At 41.0% G+C, this 21,029-nt stretch overlaps 1 protein-coding gene across 1 annotated transcript; it reads left to right on the top strand.

Annotated features, from left to right (window-relative positions):
- Positions 1-12,868: 12,868 nt before the first annotated feature.
- LOC105038149 (uncharacterized) lies at positions 12,869-16,918 on the top strand. Its single transcript, XM_073256041.1, has 3 exons — positions 12,869-13,839; positions 14,847-16,615; positions 16,727-16,918. The coding sequence occupies exons 1-2, from the start codon at positions 12,987-12,989 to the stop codon at positions 16,574-16,576; spliced, it is 2,583 nt and encodes an 860-aa protein (XP_073112142.1). The 5' UTR covers positions 12,869-12,986; the 3' UTR covers positions 16,577-16,615; positions 16,727-16,918.
- Positions 16,919-21,029: the final 4,111 nt, after the last annotated feature.

Here is a 21,029-nt window from a genome sequence, read left to right as displayed (position 1 = left end):
GATGGCTATCAAAATATATGTTTTGAGTGATGTTGAGAAAAACACCTCGAATTCGACCTAAAGCGGAAACCCATGCGAGAAGGGAGCCCAGAAGGACGGAAAAGAGGCCCGAAGGCCAGCAGGGGGGCCCAGGCCTGCAAGTGTGGCCCAGCAGTGCACGGGCTCGGCCCAAGCGCGTGTGGGCCAGTCCAGGTGCGCGTGGATATACACAGCACGCCCAGGCGGACAAGTGCACAGGCACGCCCAGGCCTAGGTGATGCATGGGGCGTGCGACCAAGGCCCGAGCATCGGTCCACCGTGGTCTAAAATCACGATCCATGAAAACGGCTCCAGTGGTCCATGGGGCAAGCATGGTTCACGGTGGTCCATGAAGCCCATTTGTGCGATCAGATGGTTGAGAACCGATTTGACGGAGATCGGACGGCCAGGATGAGCGGATGTGCATGATCAATGGTAGTGAGTGCGAGAGAGAGCCTATTGTGAGCGATCGAACGGCCCAGAGATGAGCTGATCATGATTTGACGGTTCAGAGGTTGGTTTGAGTTGTAATTGGAGTCCTATCTCCGATCAGGGCTTGAATTCAGGTCTTTAAAAGGCCCTGGGTGATAGAATACCTGTGGACAGTCAGCAGAGATCCCAGGAGCCGAGAGAGAGAGCTTGACAACAGCAGCTGTAAACCGTGGAGAGGAGCCACTAGAGAGCAGAAGCAGGAGTGCTTCAGGCAGACTGTAAGGCGGCGGTTGGTACTACAGAGGGTCTTTTAGAGAGAGAGAGTTTTTGTGAGAGAGTGCTTCTTGTCGAGAGAGAAGAATTGATGTACAAGGGTTGAAAGTATAATCTCTTCTTGTAAATTTTTTTTTCTCATAGTGAAGTTTGCATGCTCCGTGGAGATGAGCCTTTTGGTAGATCTACATATTTAATTGTATTTCTTCTTTTATTTCTCTTTTCTTCTTGCTGCAACGAGTGGTACCGGATCTTGCATAATAAGTGGTATCAGAGCTAGGTGATACCAGGACGTAGGTTATGATGGTGGTGATCAAGATTGAAGATGGAGAAGATAGGCTCAATCAAGATAGAGATCAACAGGTTTGATGGAAAGAGCAAATTCTTCTTGTGACAAGCGAGGATAAAGGACGTGCTCATCTAGCAAGGATTGATCGATGCTCTCTTATGCGAGGAGGAGTCGAATACCATGGAGGTGCAGGATTGGAGACGGTTCGAGATGCAGACGGTGAGTATGATCTACTTATATCTAGCAGATGATATGGTGATCCATGTGCTTGGCAAGACTTCTCCAATAGCGATGTGGTCGAACCTCGAGGAGTTATACATAACGAATCCCTCACCAACACTCTCTTCCTCTGGAGGTAGTTTTACGAACAGCGAATGACCGAGAGACAGAGCATGCAGAAGCATCTCAGCCACTTTCAGAAAATTCTTACCGACTTTCTTAGTATTGGCGAGAAAGTTGAGAAAAAAATCAAGATATTGATCTTGCTAGCGTCGCTTCCCCTTCATATGAGTCCTTGGTGACTGCTCTTTTAGTGGAAAAGAGCACCATCAAGATGGATGAAGTCATTGTAACGATCCTCTAGAATGAGAACCTCAAGAGGGAGAACTCAGTTTCAAGCTCAATTGGTGGTAGCTCAACTTTGGTGATTTCTAAAGGAGTAGATGGCAATAGACAAAATGGCAGGAGATCGAGAGGTGGGCAGTCCAAGTTCAGGACGAGGGACTTGTGCAAGATCAGATATTACTGATGCAATAAGTTAGGGCATCTAGCCAAAGATTATTCACAACAAAGAGATTGAACGAGGGCTATTGCAATGATGGTCAGTAGCGAGTCAGAGGATGATGTCTTGATGATATCTGATGAGGTATCTACTTTTTTTCAACAGTGGATTTTAAATTTTGCATTCATCTATCATGTATGTCACAGAAAAGAGCTATTTGACTCTCTGAAGAGCAGTGAGGGTACTATTTCTTTATTGGATAGATCGAGCTGTGCAATCAAGGGCATTGAGATGGTTAGCTGGAGGATACATGACGGTGTAGGAGGAGATTGGGGGAGGTTCGATTCATATCCGATTTCAGAAGAAATCTTACCTCACTGAGCAAACTGGATTCGATTGGCTACAGGTGGAGAGCTAATGGAGAATCTTGAAGGTTTTGCACGATGATAAGATGATATTGGAGGGGAAGAAGAGGATGAGAGGATATTATATCTGATGGGGAGCTCAGTGCGAGATGAAACTTCAGGAGCCAGGAGGAGTCCGGAGCGAGATGGAGCTTCAGGTGGAGGTGGATCAGGCATGAGATGAAGACTCGAAAGGATGACAAGAGATATCATAAGGTAAAATTTTTATTACTATAAGAGGCTATCTCAAGCAAATCTCAGGTCAAGAGGAGCATAGCATACGATGGAGATGAGATCAAGCAGCCTGACTCGACTTTCATGTTTGTCCATCCATGATCAGTAGACATTTGCCTCAGGACATGGGGGTGAGAAGATTCAAAGTTAAGAGGAGGCCGAATATCGAGTCGAGATGAAGATTGTTGAAAAAAATACTTCAAATTCGACCCACAGGAGTGGAAACCCACGCGAGAAGGGAGCCCAGAAGGACGGAAAGAAGGCCCAAAGACCAGCAGGGGGGCCTAGGCCCACAAGTGCGGCCCAACAGCATGCGGGCTTGGCCCAGGAGTGCACGGGCATGCGGGTCAGCCTAGGTGCGTGTAGCAGGCCTAGGCGGGCGTGCATGCAGGTGCAACACAGACCCAGTCGACGCACGAGGCACGTGACCCAGGCTTGAGCACCAGTCCACCGTGGTCTAAAATCGTGGTCCATGAAAATGGCTCCAGTGGTCCATGGGGCAGGTGTGGTTCACAGTGGTCCATGAAGTCCTTTTACGCAATCGGGTGGCTAAGAATCGATCTAGCAGAGATCGGACGGCCAGGATGAGTGGATGCATGTGATCAACAGCAGTGAGCACTGGAGAGAGCCGATTGTGTGTGATCGAATAGCCTAAGGATGAGCCGATCATGATCTAATGGTTCGAAGGCTGGTTTGAGTTGCAATCGGAGTTCTATCTTCGATCATAGCTCGAATTCAGATCTTTAAAAGGCCCTGTAGGTGATAGGATACCTATGGGCAGTTGGCAGAGATCTTAGGAGTCGAGAAAGAGAGCTCGACAACAGCAGCTACAAACCATGGAGAGGAGCCAGTAGAGAGTAGAAGCAAGGGTGCTTTGGGCAGACTATCAGACAGCGGTCAATGCTGTAGAGGGTCTCCTAGAGAGAGAGCTTTTGTGAGGGAGTACTTCTTATTGAGAGAGAGAGATTGGTGTACGAGAGTTGAAGGTATGATCTCTTCTTATAATTTTTTTTTTCTCATAGTGAAGCTTGCATGTCCCATAGAGACAAACTTTTTGGCTGATCCACATATTTGATTATATTTCTTATTTTATTTCTTATTTTTTCTTTTTGCAACGAGTGGTATCGGATCCTGCATAACAAGTGCCATACACCATGTCCTGTTAGTTAGCCATATGAGTCTGTATTTGGATGATATGACATCCATCCAAGAATGTATCAATTGATATATCTAGAATACTTCATCTATCATGATGCTGGCATCCCAATAGCGGCTCTATGCATGTCCCTATTGATAGATACTAGAGTAGCCCCCGAATTGTCGCTACATGGACCCCCACGATCTCACTAGAGAAATTCCAGAGCCTTCCGCCTACTAGATGATAAGCTGCCAATTCTATACCTCCACTAGTTAACTCCAACAAATTCAAAACATGCAAGCTATTATTCCCTAACTGCTTAGGCATGCCTTTGCGGTCTCTAAGAGGGAGAAACGATTGTCCTCCAAATAATGTGTACCTACTTTCATCTATAAACTCTAAGTTCTTTGGATCCTCTAGGTAAGTGAACACTTTCTCTACGTGCCATCTTTGAGAAACAGATTCTATATGTACTAGATTCATCTCTCCCACACTCTAAGCTCACTTCGAAACCCACTGGTACACTTCAACTATTACTCGAAGTGTGCAGAATCTTTATAGTTTATGTCTCCATCTCTCTATTTCACTTCATACTCAATACTGATCACCGTAAATTCAACTAAAAAAGCTCAGATCTCTTCTGTTTACTTCTATAAAAAGCTAATTTAGATATTGGGGAGTTCGCCACTGGGAGCCCTCTATCTAGTGTGAGGACTTTTCCTATCTTTGGTAGTTTTGTAGGGTCTAGCTTAAGGATTGGGTGCTGACTTGTGCGCACATCAGAGATCTTGGCGAGCCCTCCAGAGACCACCGCTCCTCTCCTTCTCAATTCCAGCTCAACAGCTTAGGCTAGATTATCTCTCCGGCGGCAACACTAATATTTGTAGTGCAAAATACGTGTCATAGAGGATGCATGGGGCGTGCGACCTAGGCCCGAGTGCCAGTCCACCGTGGTCTAAAATCGCGGTCCATGAAAATGGCTCCAGTGATCCATGGGGCAAGCGTGGTTCACAATGGTCCATGAAGTCCTTTTGCATGATTGGATGGCTAAGAACTGATCTGGCAGAGATCGGACGGCTAGGATGAGCGAACACATGTGATCAGTGGTAGTGAGCGCGGGAGAGAGCCGATTGTGCGTGATCGAACAGCCCAGGGATGAACCGATTGTGATCTGACAATTTGGAGGCTGGTTTGAGTTGTAATCGGAGTCCTATCTCCGATTAAGGCTCGGATTCAGGTCTTTAAAAGGCCCTAGGTGACAGAATACCTGTGGGCAGTCGGCAGAGATCCTAAGAGCCGAGAGAGAGAGCTCGACAACAGCAGCTGTAAACCATGGAGAGGAGCCAGCAAAGAGCAGAAGCAGGGGTGCTTCGGACAGACTGTAAGACGGCGGTCAGTACTACAGTGGGTCTCCTAGAGATAGCTTTAGTGAGAGAGTGCTTCTTGTTGAGAGAGAGATTGGTGTACGAGGGTTGAAAATGTAATCTCCTCTTATAAATTTTTTTTTTTCTCATAGTGAAGTTTGTATGCTCCATGAAGGTGAGCTTTTTGGTTGATCTACGTATTTGATTATGTTTCTTATTTTATTTATTTACTTTTTTTGTTGCAACGAGTGGTACCAGATCTTACACAATAAGTGATATCAGAGCTAGGTGGTACCAGGATGCAGGTTATGGCGGTGGTGATCAAGATTGAAGATAGAGAAGACATACTCAATTAAGATAGAGATCAACAGATTCGATGGAAAAAGTAATTTCTTCTTATGGCAAGTGAGGATAAAAGATGTGTTCATCTAGCAAGACTTGATCGATACTCTCTTGTGTGAGGAGAAGTTGACTACCATAGAGGTGGAGGATTGGAGGAGGCTCGAGATGCAAGCGGTGAGTATGATCCGCTTGTACTTAGCGGATGATGTGGTGATCCATATGCTTGGTAAAACTTCTCTAATAGCGATATGATCAAAGCTCAAAAAGTTATACATAGCGAAGTTCCTCACCAATACTCTCTTCTTCTGGAGGTAGTTCTACTAATTGCGATGATCGAGAGATAGCATGCAGAAGCATCTCAGTCACTTTCAAAAAATTCTCATCGATCTTCTCAGTATTGACGAGAAAGTTGAGGAGAAGATCATGATATTGGTCTTGCTAGTATCGCTTCCTTCTTTGTATGAGTCCTTGGTGACTACTCTTCTAGTGGAGAAGAGCACCATCAAGATGGACGAGGTCATCGTGATGATTCTCTAGAATGAGGCAATTTTGAGCTCAGACGGTGGTAGCTCAGCTTTGGCGATTTTTGAAGGAGCAGATGGCAGCAGACGAAGCAGCAGGAGATCATGAGGTGGGTAGTCCAAGTCCAGGATGAGGAACTTGAGCAAGATCAGATATTACCGATGCGATAAGTTAGGGCATCTAGCTAGAGATTATCCACAATGAAGAGATCGGATGAGGGCTACTGCAGCGATGACTAATAGTTAGTCGGAGGATGATATCCTGATGATATCTGATGAGGTATCTACTTCTTTTCAGTAGTAAATTTTAGATTCTGCATGCATCTATCATGTATGTTGCAGAGAGGAGCTATTTGTCTCCTTGGAGAGCAGGGAGGGCATTGTTCATTTGTTGGATAGATCAAGCTGTACGATCAGGAGCATCGAGATGGTTAGCTAGAGGATATATGATGGTGCAGGAGGAGATTGGGGGAGGTCCGATATATATCCGATTTCAGAAAAAATTTTATCTCACTGAGCAGACTGGATTCGATCGACTACGGATGGAGAGCTGATGGAGGATCTTAAAAGTTTTGTGCAGCGATAAGATGATATGGAGGAGAACAAAAAGATGAGAGGACATTACTATCTGATGGAGAGCTCAGTGTAAGGTAAAGCTTTAGGGGCCAGGAGGAGTCTGGAGCAAGGTGGAGATCCAGGTAGAGGTGGATTGGGCATGAGATGCAAGACTCGGAAGGATGACAGGCAATATCGTAAGGTGAAATTTCTATTACCGTAAGAGGCTATCCCAAGTAGATCTCAGGTCAAGAGGAGCATAGCATACAACGAAGATGAGATCGAGCAATCTAACTCGACTCCCATATTTGTCCATCCATGATCAGCAGGTATTTGCCTCAGGACATGGGGGCGAGAAGATCCAGAAACTCTCAAAGTTAGGAGGAGATCAAATGTCGAGTTAAGATGGAGATTATTGAAAAAAATATTTTAAATTCGACTCATAGGAGCGAAAACCCATGCGAGAAGAGAGCCCAAAAGGATGGAAAGAAGGCCCGAAGGCCAGCATGGGGGCCTAGACCCACGAGCACGGCCCAACAGTATGCAGGCTCGGCCCAGGTGCGTGTAGGCATGCGGGTCAGCCCAGGTGCGTGCTGGTGCGTGTAGCAGGCCCAGGCAGGCGTGCGTGCAGGTGCGGCCCAGGCCCAGGCGACGCAGGGGATGCGTGACCCAAGCTCGAGCGTTGATCTATCATGGTCTAAAATCATGGTCCATGAAAACGACTCTAGTGGTCCATGGGGCAGGTGTGGTTCACAGTGGTCCATGAAGTCTTTTTACGTGATCGGGTGGCTGAGAACCAATCTAGTGGAGATCGGACGGCCAGGATGAGTGGACGCACGTGATCAGTAGCAGTGAGCACAGGAGAGAGCCGATTGTGCATGATCAAATGGCCTAGGGATGAGTCGATCATAATCTGACGGTTCGAAGGTTGGTTTGAGTTGCAATCGGAGTCCTATCTCTGATCATGGCTCGAATTTAGATCTTTAAAAGGCCTTGTGGGTGGCAGGATACCTGTGGGCAGTCGGTAGAGATCCCAGGAGTCGAGAAAGAGATCTCGGCAACAGCAACTATAGACTATGGAGAGGAGCTAGTAGAGAGTAGAAGTAGGGGTGCTTTAAGCAGACTGTCAAGCAGCAGTCAGTGCTACAGAAGATCTCCTAGAGAGAAAGAGCTTTTATGAGGGAGTACTTCTTGTTGAGAGAGAGAGATTGGTGTACGAGAGTTGAAGGTGTGATCTCTTCTTATAAATTTTCTCTTTTCTCATAGTGAAGTTTGCATGTCCCATAGAGATGAATTTTTTGATCGATTCACATATTTGATTATATTTTTTATTTTATTTCTTCTTTTTTCTTCTTGCAATGAGTGGTACCGGATCTTGTACCACAAGTGCCATACACCATGTCTTGTTAGTTAGCCATTTGAGTCTATATTTGGATGATATGACATCCATCCAAAAATGTACCAATTGATACATTCAGAATACTTCATCTATCGTGATGTTGGCATCCTAATAGCGGCTCTATGCATGTCCCTATTGATAGATGCTAGAGTAGCCCCCGAATTGTCGCTATATGGACCCCCACGACCGCACTAGAGAAATTCCAGAGCCTTCCGCCTACTAGATGATAAGCGGTCAATTCTATACCTCCACTAGTTAACTCCAATAAATTCAAGACGTGCAAGCTATTATTCTCTAACCGCTTAGGCATGCCTTTGCGGTCCCTAAGAGGGAGAAACGATTGCCCTCCAAATAACAGATACCTACTTTCATCTATAAACTCCAAGTTCTCTGGATCTTCTAGGTAAGTGAACACTTTCTCCGCGTGCCATCTTCGAGAAACAGATTCTATATGTACTAGATTCATCTCTCCCACACACTCTAAGCTCACATCGAAATCCACTGGTACACTTCGACTATTACTCAGAGACTGCAGGATCTTTATATTTTATCTCTCCATATCTCTATTTCACCTCATACTCAATACCGATCACCACAAATTCAACTAAAAATGCTCAGACCTCTTCTATTTACTTCCGCAAAAAGCTAATTTAGATATTGGAGAGTTCACCATCGGGAACCCTTTATCTAGCGTGAGGATTTTTCCTATCTTTGATAGTTTTGTAGGATCTAGCTTGAGGATTAGGTGTTGACTCGTGCGCACATCAGAGATCTCGACTAACCCTCCAAAGACAACCACTCCTCTCCTTTCCGACTCCAACTTAGCAGCTTAGGCTAGATTATCTCTCCGGTGGCAATACTAATATTTGTAGTGCAAAATACGTGTCATAGGGGATTTCAGGTCCAACGAAACACCTTGTGAGATTTTTGTTTCATGTTGGGGCCATGGGACCTGGATCATCCTTTCCGACTCTCCTACTCCGTTCCTTCTTTGACGCTCCCTTTCACCAACAAATACACCATAATTGGGTTTTATTCGAGCTAAAGGCACTCAACTGTTAATATCTTTTCAAAATAGGCATGTTATAAATAATCACGCTCGGGCTGGGCTCGAGGTGAATCAATTTAAATCCGAGCCTAGCCTATTTAATGGGTGAGCTCAAATTTTGATTTGCAGGCTAAAAAATCAGGTACAAATCTGTCTAAAATATTTCCAGCTCAGATAGGCCAGACAGTATTTGATCAGATCTACCTGCACCAATAGAAACCAAGTTCTCTGCCAATCTGGCCCAAGACAAACCTAATTTTGGAGCAACTTCTAAGAACCACAAAGAAACACTTGGAAAAAAAGACGACACTTTTTGTCAGTTGTCAGAGAAGGCTGCAGAGGGCTGTTTCAGCTCCAAAGTTGCAAGCTTGCGGTGGAATGTCTGGAGGGTTCCACGGCTCAACTGGTGGAGGTCATCATGGTAGACAGCTGCAGCGCAACTTCCGGAAATCTCTTGGGATGAACCCGATCAATTTGTGGATTTTCGCGACAAAATCAATTTGAGGATTCCAAATTTTAAGCGGTCTAACGGTCGCTTTTCGTGTGTCCTCGTACGAGGCCTGGTTTCTTACTCTAATGCGACGAGTGGAAGCTTCATCGGAACCTCCAGGTAAGGAGGTTGCCACCACGATTAATGTGCCCTTCCGAATGGTCAAGAGAGCTTCGCATGCCGTTGCCGGCGGATGACCAACTCCCATGGATTTGAGGCTATGCCTAATGCTCAAAGGCCTCGGTCTACCCTTCCACTTTCAATGGCCCGTATGCCCTTTTACTTTCTCCAAATTATTACCATCAAGTAAAAAGGCACTTGATACCTCACTGTCTGGCATGCTAGACTTGTCTGTAAAACTTTAGTCCTAGTGGAGGAAGAGGGAGCCCAAAAATTTGAATTTAAGTTCTAATATTTTTTGGATATGTTTATGATGCATATTTCCTATTCTTGAAATTTTTGCAAAGTGGTTCAATCAATTGTACATCCACCATCTGACATGTTCACTCTTCATAATGAAAATTTTTAATTAGATTTTATTTGAGAGAAACCTGTGGAATAACCTCCTCAAATTTCACTCGATGAAATTGTAGCACACCAAGAAGAAGAAGGTGGAAAGAGGGGAAGAAAAATATTCCGACAGAACTGCAGAAGCAAATTACATCTTAAACAAAAAGCCTGCACATTGATAAAAGAGATTCTGGTTCAATACTGCACTTTTCACCCATCCAAGATTTCAAAAGAAATATTTCTTATTAAGAAGAACTTAAGTTTGGACAAATAATGACCGCAAAATACCATTATAATAATAATAAACAATATTTTTAGAGCAAGGGTTATCCATGTTATAATTTATATTCACATTTTATTAGTTTAAAGTTCACAACTAATCATACGTGGAGACATCTTGGTGGTTGGAAGAAGGGGTGTGTGCCCGGAGGCGGCTACAGGACAAGGGGAATAAAAGAGAACAGCGACCGTACCATAAAAAAACTAGGTAAGAAGATAATTAAGAACGTGAATACGTGGCAAAATGCAAGAAATTTTAGTTATCATAAAAAATTAAGCACTATCTTTTCCTCTATTTGAGAACCTACATAGAAATTAGAACTATTTTTCATTCATAGTCTAAGTAGAAATTAATGTTGATGTGTCCCTAGAAAATGAAAGATATTGATGTAAACTACATAAACAAACAAAGAAATATTAAGGGAGAAACAAATATAAAGCAAGTTGTAAACCATAAATTAAAAGAGTAAACTTTTGGCGGGACTTTCCCTACAATGCTAATAAGATGTTCTTCATCGTAATTGTGAGAGATCAATGCATTGCTCACCGCACTTATTGGTTGGTTGAGTGTTCTAAACGATGCTACGAGGAGATTCACACGTAGTTTGATAATGTACAATTTTTCCTTTTGAAGTTTTATGTTTGAAGATTCAACATGAAGCATTTTGTGAAGGCAAATTCTAGAAGCTGATTGTAGCTATTCATCTTTGAATTAAGTCGCAGACAACCATGGTGCACGCCACTTTTTTTGATAAAATGGATAAATTAAATAATTTGAGGATAAATATATCCATAGAAATCAGAAATAAAAATATTTGACAATTAAATAAGAATAATTAACCATGGCCCGCTCTTTGCAATATTATTTTGCAACTAAAACAAAACAAAAAAAAAAGAGGGAAGAATCCTTGTGCCACCAGTAGATTGCCAAGGAAAATTGCAGAAAACACATCCATTTTCTGTTTCAGGATTATTTTCGCAATCAGATATTTCTTAGACTTTTTGAGAATTCCATGGACATATTTACAGCCAACTGCCACAAGATGGTTTGACTATGTTTCAAAAGGTAGACCTATTCTAGGGTCCCTATGATCAAGACCCACCAATGGCTTGTCATTAATTTATAGAAAGCTGACGGATAAATGTAATTAGCATAATGAGACATGATGAGGAGAAATGGAAAAGTAAAGGCTGAAGCTATCTATATATATCATATATAAAAGAAGGTGATATATATATATATATATATATGAAAAAAGTTCAAACAGTAAATCCATAGGGTTTAAAGGTGTTGTGGTCCCTTCCAAGCATCCTAATCTTACATGCTGGCAGGTGGACCCAGCTAGTTTCTGCTACTTTGGTGGTCAAGTTGCTGCCAAGATTGGAGTCCGAACCAGTACTCTCTGACACTCCAAAAGATCGAAAAATTTCAAAATAGTTGTATAATATTATAACTTGTGCCCCACATGATTGGGTTGCTAGCATGTTCCATGACTTGGTCCATAATTTTTTAAGCAAAGGTATTTATGTTTAGCTGGAGGGGTTGGGGTGTGGGGATACGGAAGTGTGGAGTGGTATTTGAGTGGTCATTGAAGGATTGGAAGGGTTCAATTCGGAATTCTATTATTTAGTATGTCTTGTTAGAGTTATGTCCTCTACGGAGTTGCGTACACTGATGGGGTCTTGATGAATGGTATAAATAGGAAATTTAATTATCTCTAAGGAGAGTTTTAGGGATACATGTTAGATGTCCGGATAGTCCCAAGTTTCTTAAGCTACAATCGATCCACACGGAGATACACACACACGCACGCACGCACGCACGCACACAAATCATCCGTTTTATGCACTCTGAGTTATATGAAAAGGATGGACTAACATACCTTACCAAAAAAAAAAAAAAAAGGATGGACTAACATATGCTTATGGTCATAGCATGATTGGAGGGTATAATTAAAGGATATATATCCTACATTTTGATACCCACCCTTTAAGGATTTCATCTTTACCTCCACACAATGTAGAACAACGTCATTGTCGGATTATAAATTGTTAAAGTCAATTTAGAAAAGATTAAGAAAAAGTGACAGTGAAATAAATAATTAATGTCTTGAAAAATAGAATAATATTTGTTGCATGTCATTCGCTGGATGGGTGCAGTAACGCTGCTGATCATATAACATAGAGAGTTTATTAATTATTAATTACAATTTAAGAAAAAAAATAATGCTAATTTTCAATGCCATTAAACTTTCAAATCTTCAATTTTATGCCTTTCGGTTAATTAGGTTTTTTATGTTATATAAGTTTTATTTTTTTGATTTGTTTATTAATTGATCTTTTCATAAAAACGTCCAAGGTATTCCTTTTATCTATAAATTAAAATATAAAACTCCATAATGTTGCTGAAGAATAAAATCTTAATAAGTGAAGTACTTTTTTTGTGTATGCATAAGGATGATTTTAAAAGCTACGTTACCTAGCAATATTGTAATTCAATTAACCTGCATGGACCACGAGAAGAGTAGGTATAAAGTAGCTATAAAGCTGAATTCTAGGCCGGCATACACCAAGACTAGTATATTTTTTTCCTTTATAATACATCTGCAGCGAAGAGTGAGGAAAAGATTAAAGCCAAATTTTACCTGATGTCCTGTGATTAATGGATAATTGATTAATTCCTTGCTTCTGTTTGCATGTAACAAAGAAAAGAAAACCCCACGCTCGACATAAGATGCCCAAGATTAAAGCCCAATATAATCATCAAATACAAATCACAGTTCGATAATTTGGTGCTAGCTATCACAACAGCTGTGTCCTAATGAACTTCCCTATAAATAGCCTTTGGCCAGTCTTTGTTCGCAAACCACTCCTCCTCATCAACTCCCTGATCCCCTCCCCTTGCCGGGGCCTTCAAAGACTTCCGGTGTCTCCAACTCCGGCGGAGGCTGCGAACCCTCAGGTTATTCATGAAACGAGGAATCGGCGACCCTCTAAAGGGTCACATATGGCCTACCCTTGTGGTGGCCATCGCCATTCTCACGGTGAGTGACAATGTAGCCGCCGTCTCTGGTGAACTGCCATACGCTTATGCCTCTCCACCACCTCCGTCGACGCCGCCTCCTCTGCCATACTATTACAAGTCACCACCACCACCACCTTACCATTACAAGTCTCCACCTCCACCATCCCCGACACCGCCACCACCTTACTACTACTATAAGTCACCACCTCCTCCCTCACCATCTCCGCTGCCACCCTACTACTACAAATCCCCGCCACCTCCATCTCTTTACCTAACGCCGCCGTACTACTACAAGTCTCCGCCACCAGCTTCTCCATCCAAACCACCACCTTACTATTATAAGTTACCGCCACCTCCTCGTCCCTTGCCTCCACCGCCGTATTATTACAAGTCTCCACCGCCACCTTCTTCTTCTCCCCTGCCACCATACTACTATAAGTCCCCTCCTCCTCCTCCTCCCTCACATCCAACACCTTACTATTATCAGTCTCCACCACCTCCCAAGAGGTATCCATCACCACCATACTATTACAAGTCTCCACCACCACCAGCGAAATCTAGACTGCCACCCTACTACTATAAGTCACCACCACCACCCGCTAAGTCTCCTCACCCGCCATACTACTACGCGTCTCCACCACCACCAGTAAAGTCTCCTCCTTCACCATACTACTATAAATCTCCGCCGCCACCTTACCACCATGGGCTTGTCGTTAAGGTGGTCGGAAAGGTCTATTGCTACAAATGCTACAACTGGGAACATCCAGTGGAGTCGTACCGCAAGAAGCCCTTGAAAGGTAAATTCGGAATAACTGCTGTTAAAAAGAAAGGTCATCTGATCTTCATTTCGGTAATTTGTTAAGGGTGGTTTTATCTATGACTTAATGTTTAAGGAATTTCTAAATTTTCTTCATTGTTTTATTTTATTTTATTTTTAAATAAACCGCGGTTCATGTCAACGAAAAATTAGGCTTCTTCCTTAAAGAAAATTCAACATTATTAAACTATCTATCCTTAGTTGAGAGAGAGAGAGACTCTAGAGAAGAGGTTACAAGGAATGTAAGTCACGGTAGTCCGACCTGACCCAGCAATCTGCTTAGCTGAGTTTTCTTGGGTGCCTAGCTCCCAACTTCAGAGGGAAATATTTTGTTTATATATAACAATTATATTTTTTTTGTTCTATTGAAAAGATGAGCATGGATCTTCTGATGATACACAATGTTCATGGTATGATGAATGGCCGTGAATAGATGCAGGATATGCAATGCATACCTCGTACAACCGTGTGCGGTCATTTATCGTGCAATGGATAATGCATACGATGCACTCTTAAAAGATACTATGCACTCTATTATAATAAATACTTCTAGTGTTTTTACTGTAGTGTTCCAATTAACTAATCAAATCTGGTTGATGTAATATTGCACATCTTTTTTTCTGATGAAAGGGGAGTCATGGCCATCCAATTACATATTGCCCATCTTGATTATCGAAAGCAGAACTAATTAATCAACCTAGTGTCTATTAATATATTATCACTAAATCAGATATATGCATCTTGTCAACGTACATGTGGACTGCTTTGAAAAAAGATATGCTAAAAAAAAGTTGGCATAAAGCATCTAATAGGGCCTTAGCTATTATCCAATCAAAGCCACTTTTTTTTTTTTTATTTTTCGAGCTCGACTCTATCCGCACCCATAAAATCTACTATTTGATTTTTCTCTCACACATATGCATTAGTCCACTCATTAAAATACTATCCTTCCTTCAATTTGTTTATTTTTGATCAAAACATAAGCAGGCGCCGTGGTCAAGGTAACGTGCACGGCCGGCGACGAGGGATTCGTGTCATTCGGCCAAACAAGCAGCCATGGTGTATACGGCGTCGCTGTTGAAGGCTTCCCCTACTGGAAGCATGGGGCCAAGGCCTGCAAGGTTGAGCTCCACGCTGCACCCAAGGGCTCTATTTGCAATGTGCCAACGGGATCCAACGAGGGCACCAAGTTGAAGGTTTACTCCACCTCTCATGAGGAGATGGTCCTCAAGGCCAAGCCATTGGCCTTTGCTCCCAAGAAGCCTTACAAGGAGTGCAAAATTTACCACCACAACAAGCCACCAACACCCGTCTGCAAGCCTCCTTCCTCACCATCCCCACCCATTTACTACTACAATTCGCCACCGCCACCAGTACCATATTACTACAGGTCTCCACCACCTCCGGCAAGGACGTTGCCACCATACTATTACAAGTCTCCGCCACCACCACCAATACCATATTACTACAAGTCTCCACCACCTCCGGCAAGGACGTTGCCACCATACTATTACAAGTCTCCGCCACCACCACCAGTACCATATTACTACAAGTCTCCACCACCTCCGGCAAGGACGTTGCCACCATACTATTACAAGTCTCCGCCACCACCAGTGAAGTCTCCACGACCTCCTTACTACTACAAGTCCCCAGCTCCACCTCTAAAGTCACCACCATCTCCCTACTACTACAAGTCCCCGCCCCCACCAGTGAAGTCTCCACTGCCACCATACTATTACAAGTCTCCACCCCCACCAGTGAAGTCGCCTCTACCACCATATTATTATAAGTCTCCACCTCCACCAAAGAAATCTCTACCACCTTATTATTATAGGTCTCCTCCCCCACCATCACCAACTCCTCCTCCTTACTACTACAAGTCGCCACCTCCTCCGGTGAAGTCACCATCTCCTTACTACTACAAGTCTCCACCACCACCGCCACCCTCACGTTCGGCCCGTGCTCCCTACTATTACGGTTCACCACCTCCTCCTAAGAAGTCACCACCGGCTCCTTACTATTACAAGTCTCCACCACCACCCTCTCCATCTCCACATCCTCCATACTACTACCAATCCCCACCACCACCCTCTCCTTCTCCATTTCCTCCCTACTACTACAAGTCCCCACCTCCACCTGTAAAGTCTCCACTTCCTCCCTACTACTACAAGTCCCCACCTCCACCATCTCCATCTCCACTACCACCGTACTACTACAAGTCCCCGCCCCCACCGGTGAAGTCCCTTCCTGCTCCCTATTACTACAAGTCCCCACCACCTCCATCACCGTTCCCACCTCCTCCCTACTACTACAAGTCCCCACCACCACCATCGCCTTCACCACCAGCTCCCTACTACTACAAGTCCCCACCTCCGCCAGTGAAGTCTCCTCCATACTACTACAAATTCCCACCACCTCCATCCCCATCTCCTCCACCTCCTTACTACTACAAGTTTCCACCACCTCCCTCACCATCGCCTCCATCTCCTTACTATTACAAGTCTCCACCACCACCCTCGCCATCTCCTCCTCCTCCCTACTACTACAAGTCACCACCTCGTCCAACATCTCCTCCACCTCCGTACTTCTACAAGTCCCCACCCCCATCATCCCCTTCTCCCGCACCTCCCTACTACCACCAGTCCCCTCCTCCCCCCTCACCATCCAAACTTCCTCCCTACCTCTACTCCTCCCCGCCACCACCAATCCATTACTAAGCACAAACCCATAAATGGCCTCTTCCCTTCTTCATCCAAGTAAGTTTTTTCACGACTCACGTTACAATTTATTAGCTTCTCATTATCAATCTAGCATCACACTGAATGCTTCATTTATATCTCATGCTATTTTATAACTTTGTTTTGTAGGTTCTTGGTTCAGTGATATATGCGAGGGTCTTTCGAAGTTTGGGTGGTATTGTTTTCGCCTTTTAGTGTCTCCTTAAAAATGGACGTATTCTTGTATTTGTTGTATGTATAGGTCTGTATTGGTCTACTGTTTCCCAGGCTACTAAAGCTTTTGCTACCGGAAAATAAAACAAAGACCTTTCCTTGTCTCCTCTTCCTTTGTTCTCCCAGCCCTCCCTCGCTCTCTCCCAGGCTTTTTAACACTTGACGGTACTTTAATCTTTAGAAGAGAAACTAAAAAAATAATAAAAGGTAAAGAAAAATCTAAGAAGCCGCGTACAAGCTAACTCCAGCTTTGCACGTGCATTATCTCAACTACAGATTCGACGCGAGTCTTGCATTGGGAAATATGACTATGGAGCCCAAGTTAAAAGCATCCGAGGAGGTAAAGAGTGGGCCCTCCTGATGTGTGGTACGTATCATTTGCCAGCGTAGGGAATAAAGACTAGGATAGAAGTTCTATAGACGGGTCCCTATGGTGCATAATACTGGGGCCTTTTAATTAGGAAATTATTGCTTAGACCTGGTCTACCAGCTTCGTTGTAGACCAGTCCAATAATATCACACCATGCCAAGATTTCCGTACGCATCAGCTGGCCGCTCTACCGGATTCCAGAGCTCTGTGGCAGCGGTCTTTAGCTTCTCCTCATCGCCCTCTACCCATCTCTAGACCTTTTAAAGCAAGATCAAACCGGCACCAAATCGAGCCAATCAGTTGTCGGTTTGACAATAATCAAATTATTTTCAATTGCATTAAGTCAGTTGTCGCCCATGGTGACTCTACCCTCAAAAAATTTCTATTTCAATCAATATGCAGGAAAATCAGTCACTGGAAAATGATTCTCTTCTCGAAGTCTTCCTCCTTTTTTATAAAAATTCTGTACTTGGGACTTCTCCTACCAAGCTTCCACCATGCTTTATTCTTTTCAAAAGAAAATCAAAAGACACACCTCTCCCATTAGAAACTCATAGGCTGATTTTCCTTTCATTCTTTACATAATGGAAATCAACTACAGACTCTCTAGTACACCATGAAATCAAAATAATTATATGAACACTATTAAACAAAACAAATAAAAAAGAACCCATACATTAAATTGGGTTTATATTCCAACATGGATCTAGGCAATAATTTTTCCTCTTTCATTTGTGCCATAGAAGTTAAAATATGAAACTCAAGATAGAGTTGGAGAAACTAGTTAGTGGAAGCAACAAAAACTCTATGGACCTGAGATTCTAAGACTTCCACCACAAGAATTCAGACTATGAGCAATGCTAATAGTCCATCAGCTATCGCTAATAATATTGCCATTGTTAATTCCGTCGTAACAGCCAATCTGAAACAATCTTATCACTAAATATCTTTATTAGCGATGAAAAATATCACCGTCGCTAATATGACTATTAGTGATGGCATTAGCTACAGAAAAACTTTGTCGCTAATTATTTTTTAATTTTTAAATTAATTTTTTTAAAAAAAATTAAAAAAAATTTGCCACGATATTTTCGTAGCTAATGTCGTCGCTAATAATTATTAGAGACAAACAATGTCATCGCCAATGCTGTCTCTATTTTTTTAGTTTTTAAATTAAATAATTTTTTTAAAAAAAATATTAGAGATGACGATATCATCACTAATGCCGCTGCTAATAAGTATTAGCGACAGTATTTTTTATCCCTAATAATTAATTTTATTTTTTTTAAAAATTAATAAATATTTTTTAAAACTTATTTTAATTAATCACAATGAATTATGGTTCTTAATATATATTATAATTAAAATCTAAAGATAATATGACAATCAAAAATTAAAAATTAATTATATTATATTAAAAATATAAATTATATAATTTTTTTACAACCAGTATAAAAAAATACAATACATCAAAAAAAAATCAGATCCGATTCTCATCGTCGTCTGCCTCCTCCTCCTCCTGTCCCTCTCCAGTAGCTGATGAATGAGAGCTGGATGTTCCAGCATCCTGTAATGAAAAAATAAAATAATATTAGTAAGTTTCAAAATGGTGGCGTATCTTTCGATATAGAGGTATATCTTTTGATATACTTCTTTGATTTTTGAATAAATTATTTTTATACATTTTATTCAATGATACAGAATTATAGATACCTCCGGCCCATCGATTGGATGGTTAGATTGAATTTTTAGCCTCTAGATCTCTTTCTCAGACACAAAACTAAATATATGAAGCTTCTAAATATGAAAACTTAAAACAAGTAAAAAGATTTAGTAATATAATTACCTGATGTGATGGTTGGGATGATGAGCCCAGTCAGTCGTACGCTGTGGATATTGGAGAAGCTAGCTCCACGATCGTATCGTGGATGACATTCAGTAGGCTCTAAAGTTGCTAGCTCAAAAGTCTCTGCACGACCTCCTCCATGTACATACGCATCGCTCCAGATCTGAGACCCGAGGTCTGTGAGGACACTGAAGGATATCGAGCCAATGGAGGGTTGAAGCTATGGTAGAATCTTATGACCCAGCTCCTACTCATCCCCCGGTGGCATTGAGCCATCACTACAAGAAAAAAGTATTTTTGTGACAGAATTATTTGCAACACAAATATTTTCATCACCACTAACCGTATTTACGATGAAAAAAATTGATTGTAAATAATAAAATATTTATGATTAAAATAATTTTTCATCGTAAATAGTTAACTATCAGCGATGAAAAAATTATTCCATCGTAAATATTTATTATTTATGATGAATATTTTTGTTATAAATAATACATCATTTATTTTAATTTTAAATTTTTAAATATTGACATCGAAAATATTTTCATCATAAATAATTTATGTATTTATAATGAAAAATATTTTTTCATCAAAAATAATATTATTTTCAATGTAAATTTTATCATCATCAATATTTAGAAAAATATTTAAAAAATTTAAAAATTATAGATTATTTATAATAAAAATATTCTATCATAAATAATTGAGTATTTGAGATGAAAAAAAATTTATCATAAATACGTGATTATTTACAATGAAAATATTTTCATCGTAAATAGTTTAAAAAATCAAAAATAAAAAAAATAAAAAATTACTCATTATTTATGATAAAAATTTTTCATCATAAATAAATACTTTTTTATGATGAAAAAAATTTTCATCATAAATACCTTATTATTTACGATGAAAATATTTTTATTGTAAATAGTTAAAAAAATTAAAAATAAAAAAAAAAATAAAAAAAATTACTTATTATTTATGATGAAAATTTTTCATCATAAATAAATACTTTTTACAGTGAAAATAAATTTTATTATAAATTTTTGATTATTTACGATAAAAATATTTTCATCGTCAATAGTTAAAAAAATAAAAATTAAAAAAAAATAAAAAATTACTTATTATTTATGATGAAATTTTTTTATCTTAAATAATAGTTTTTATGATAAAAAAATATCCATCATAAATACTCGATTATTTACAATGAAAATATTTTCATCGTCAATATTTAAAAAAAAATTAGTAATTTTAAAAAATTAAAAGTTGCTTATTATTTACGATGAAAATTTTTTATCGTAAATAATCAAGTATTTACGATAAAAATTTTTCTTAAGGTCAACGGGGGTTGAGAAGATGGATCATCGCCGTACCTGTCAGCAATGTACTCTGCATAACGCATCTGTACAGTTTAGATATATGTTAGTTTTAATATAAAAATTAGTCCTATAATAATTTAATTAGTAAATAAAATTTAAAATTCTTACCACGATCTGTCATGATATAGAATCTAAATGTCACCGGTCCTTCTAGACTGGTGTGTGGTCTCCCACAATCGCAGCTGGAAGAACAAGGATCTGATCACCTACATGGATGCAATACAGAGGTCTGACTCCGATAAGTGACTGGAAGTCATGAAATCTGAAATGGAGTCTATGAAGGTTAATGATATATGGATATTAGTTGACCCACCTGAAAGGATAAAATTCATAGGGTATAAAAGGATCTTCAAAAAGAAGAGGGATGCAGACGGGAAGGTGGAGACTTATAAAGCTCGTCTGGTTGCCAAGAGTTATCGTCAACTTTATGGTATTGACTATGACGAGATATTTTCTCCTATAGCAATGCTCAAGTCCATTCGAATCATGCTTGCAATAGTAGCACATTTGGATTATGAAATCTGGTAGATGGATGTGAAAACAGCTTTCCTAAATGGAGAGCTAGAAGAAGAGGTGTATGTGATACAATCTGAAGGTTTCATATCCACAGATGAATTTAAAGTGTGC

This window comes from Elaeis guineensis, chromosome 1 (assembly GCF_000442705.2).
Source record: "Elaeis guineensis isolate ETL-2024a chromosome 1, EG11, whole genome shotgun sequence".
Classification (NCBI taxonomy): Eukaryota; Viridiplantae; Streptophyta; class Magnoliopsida; order Arecales; family Arecaceae; genus Elaeis; species Elaeis guineensis.
The sequence above is the reverse complement of the archived record's forward strand: the minus strand, read 5'-3'. Positions and strand labels throughout refer to the sequence as shown.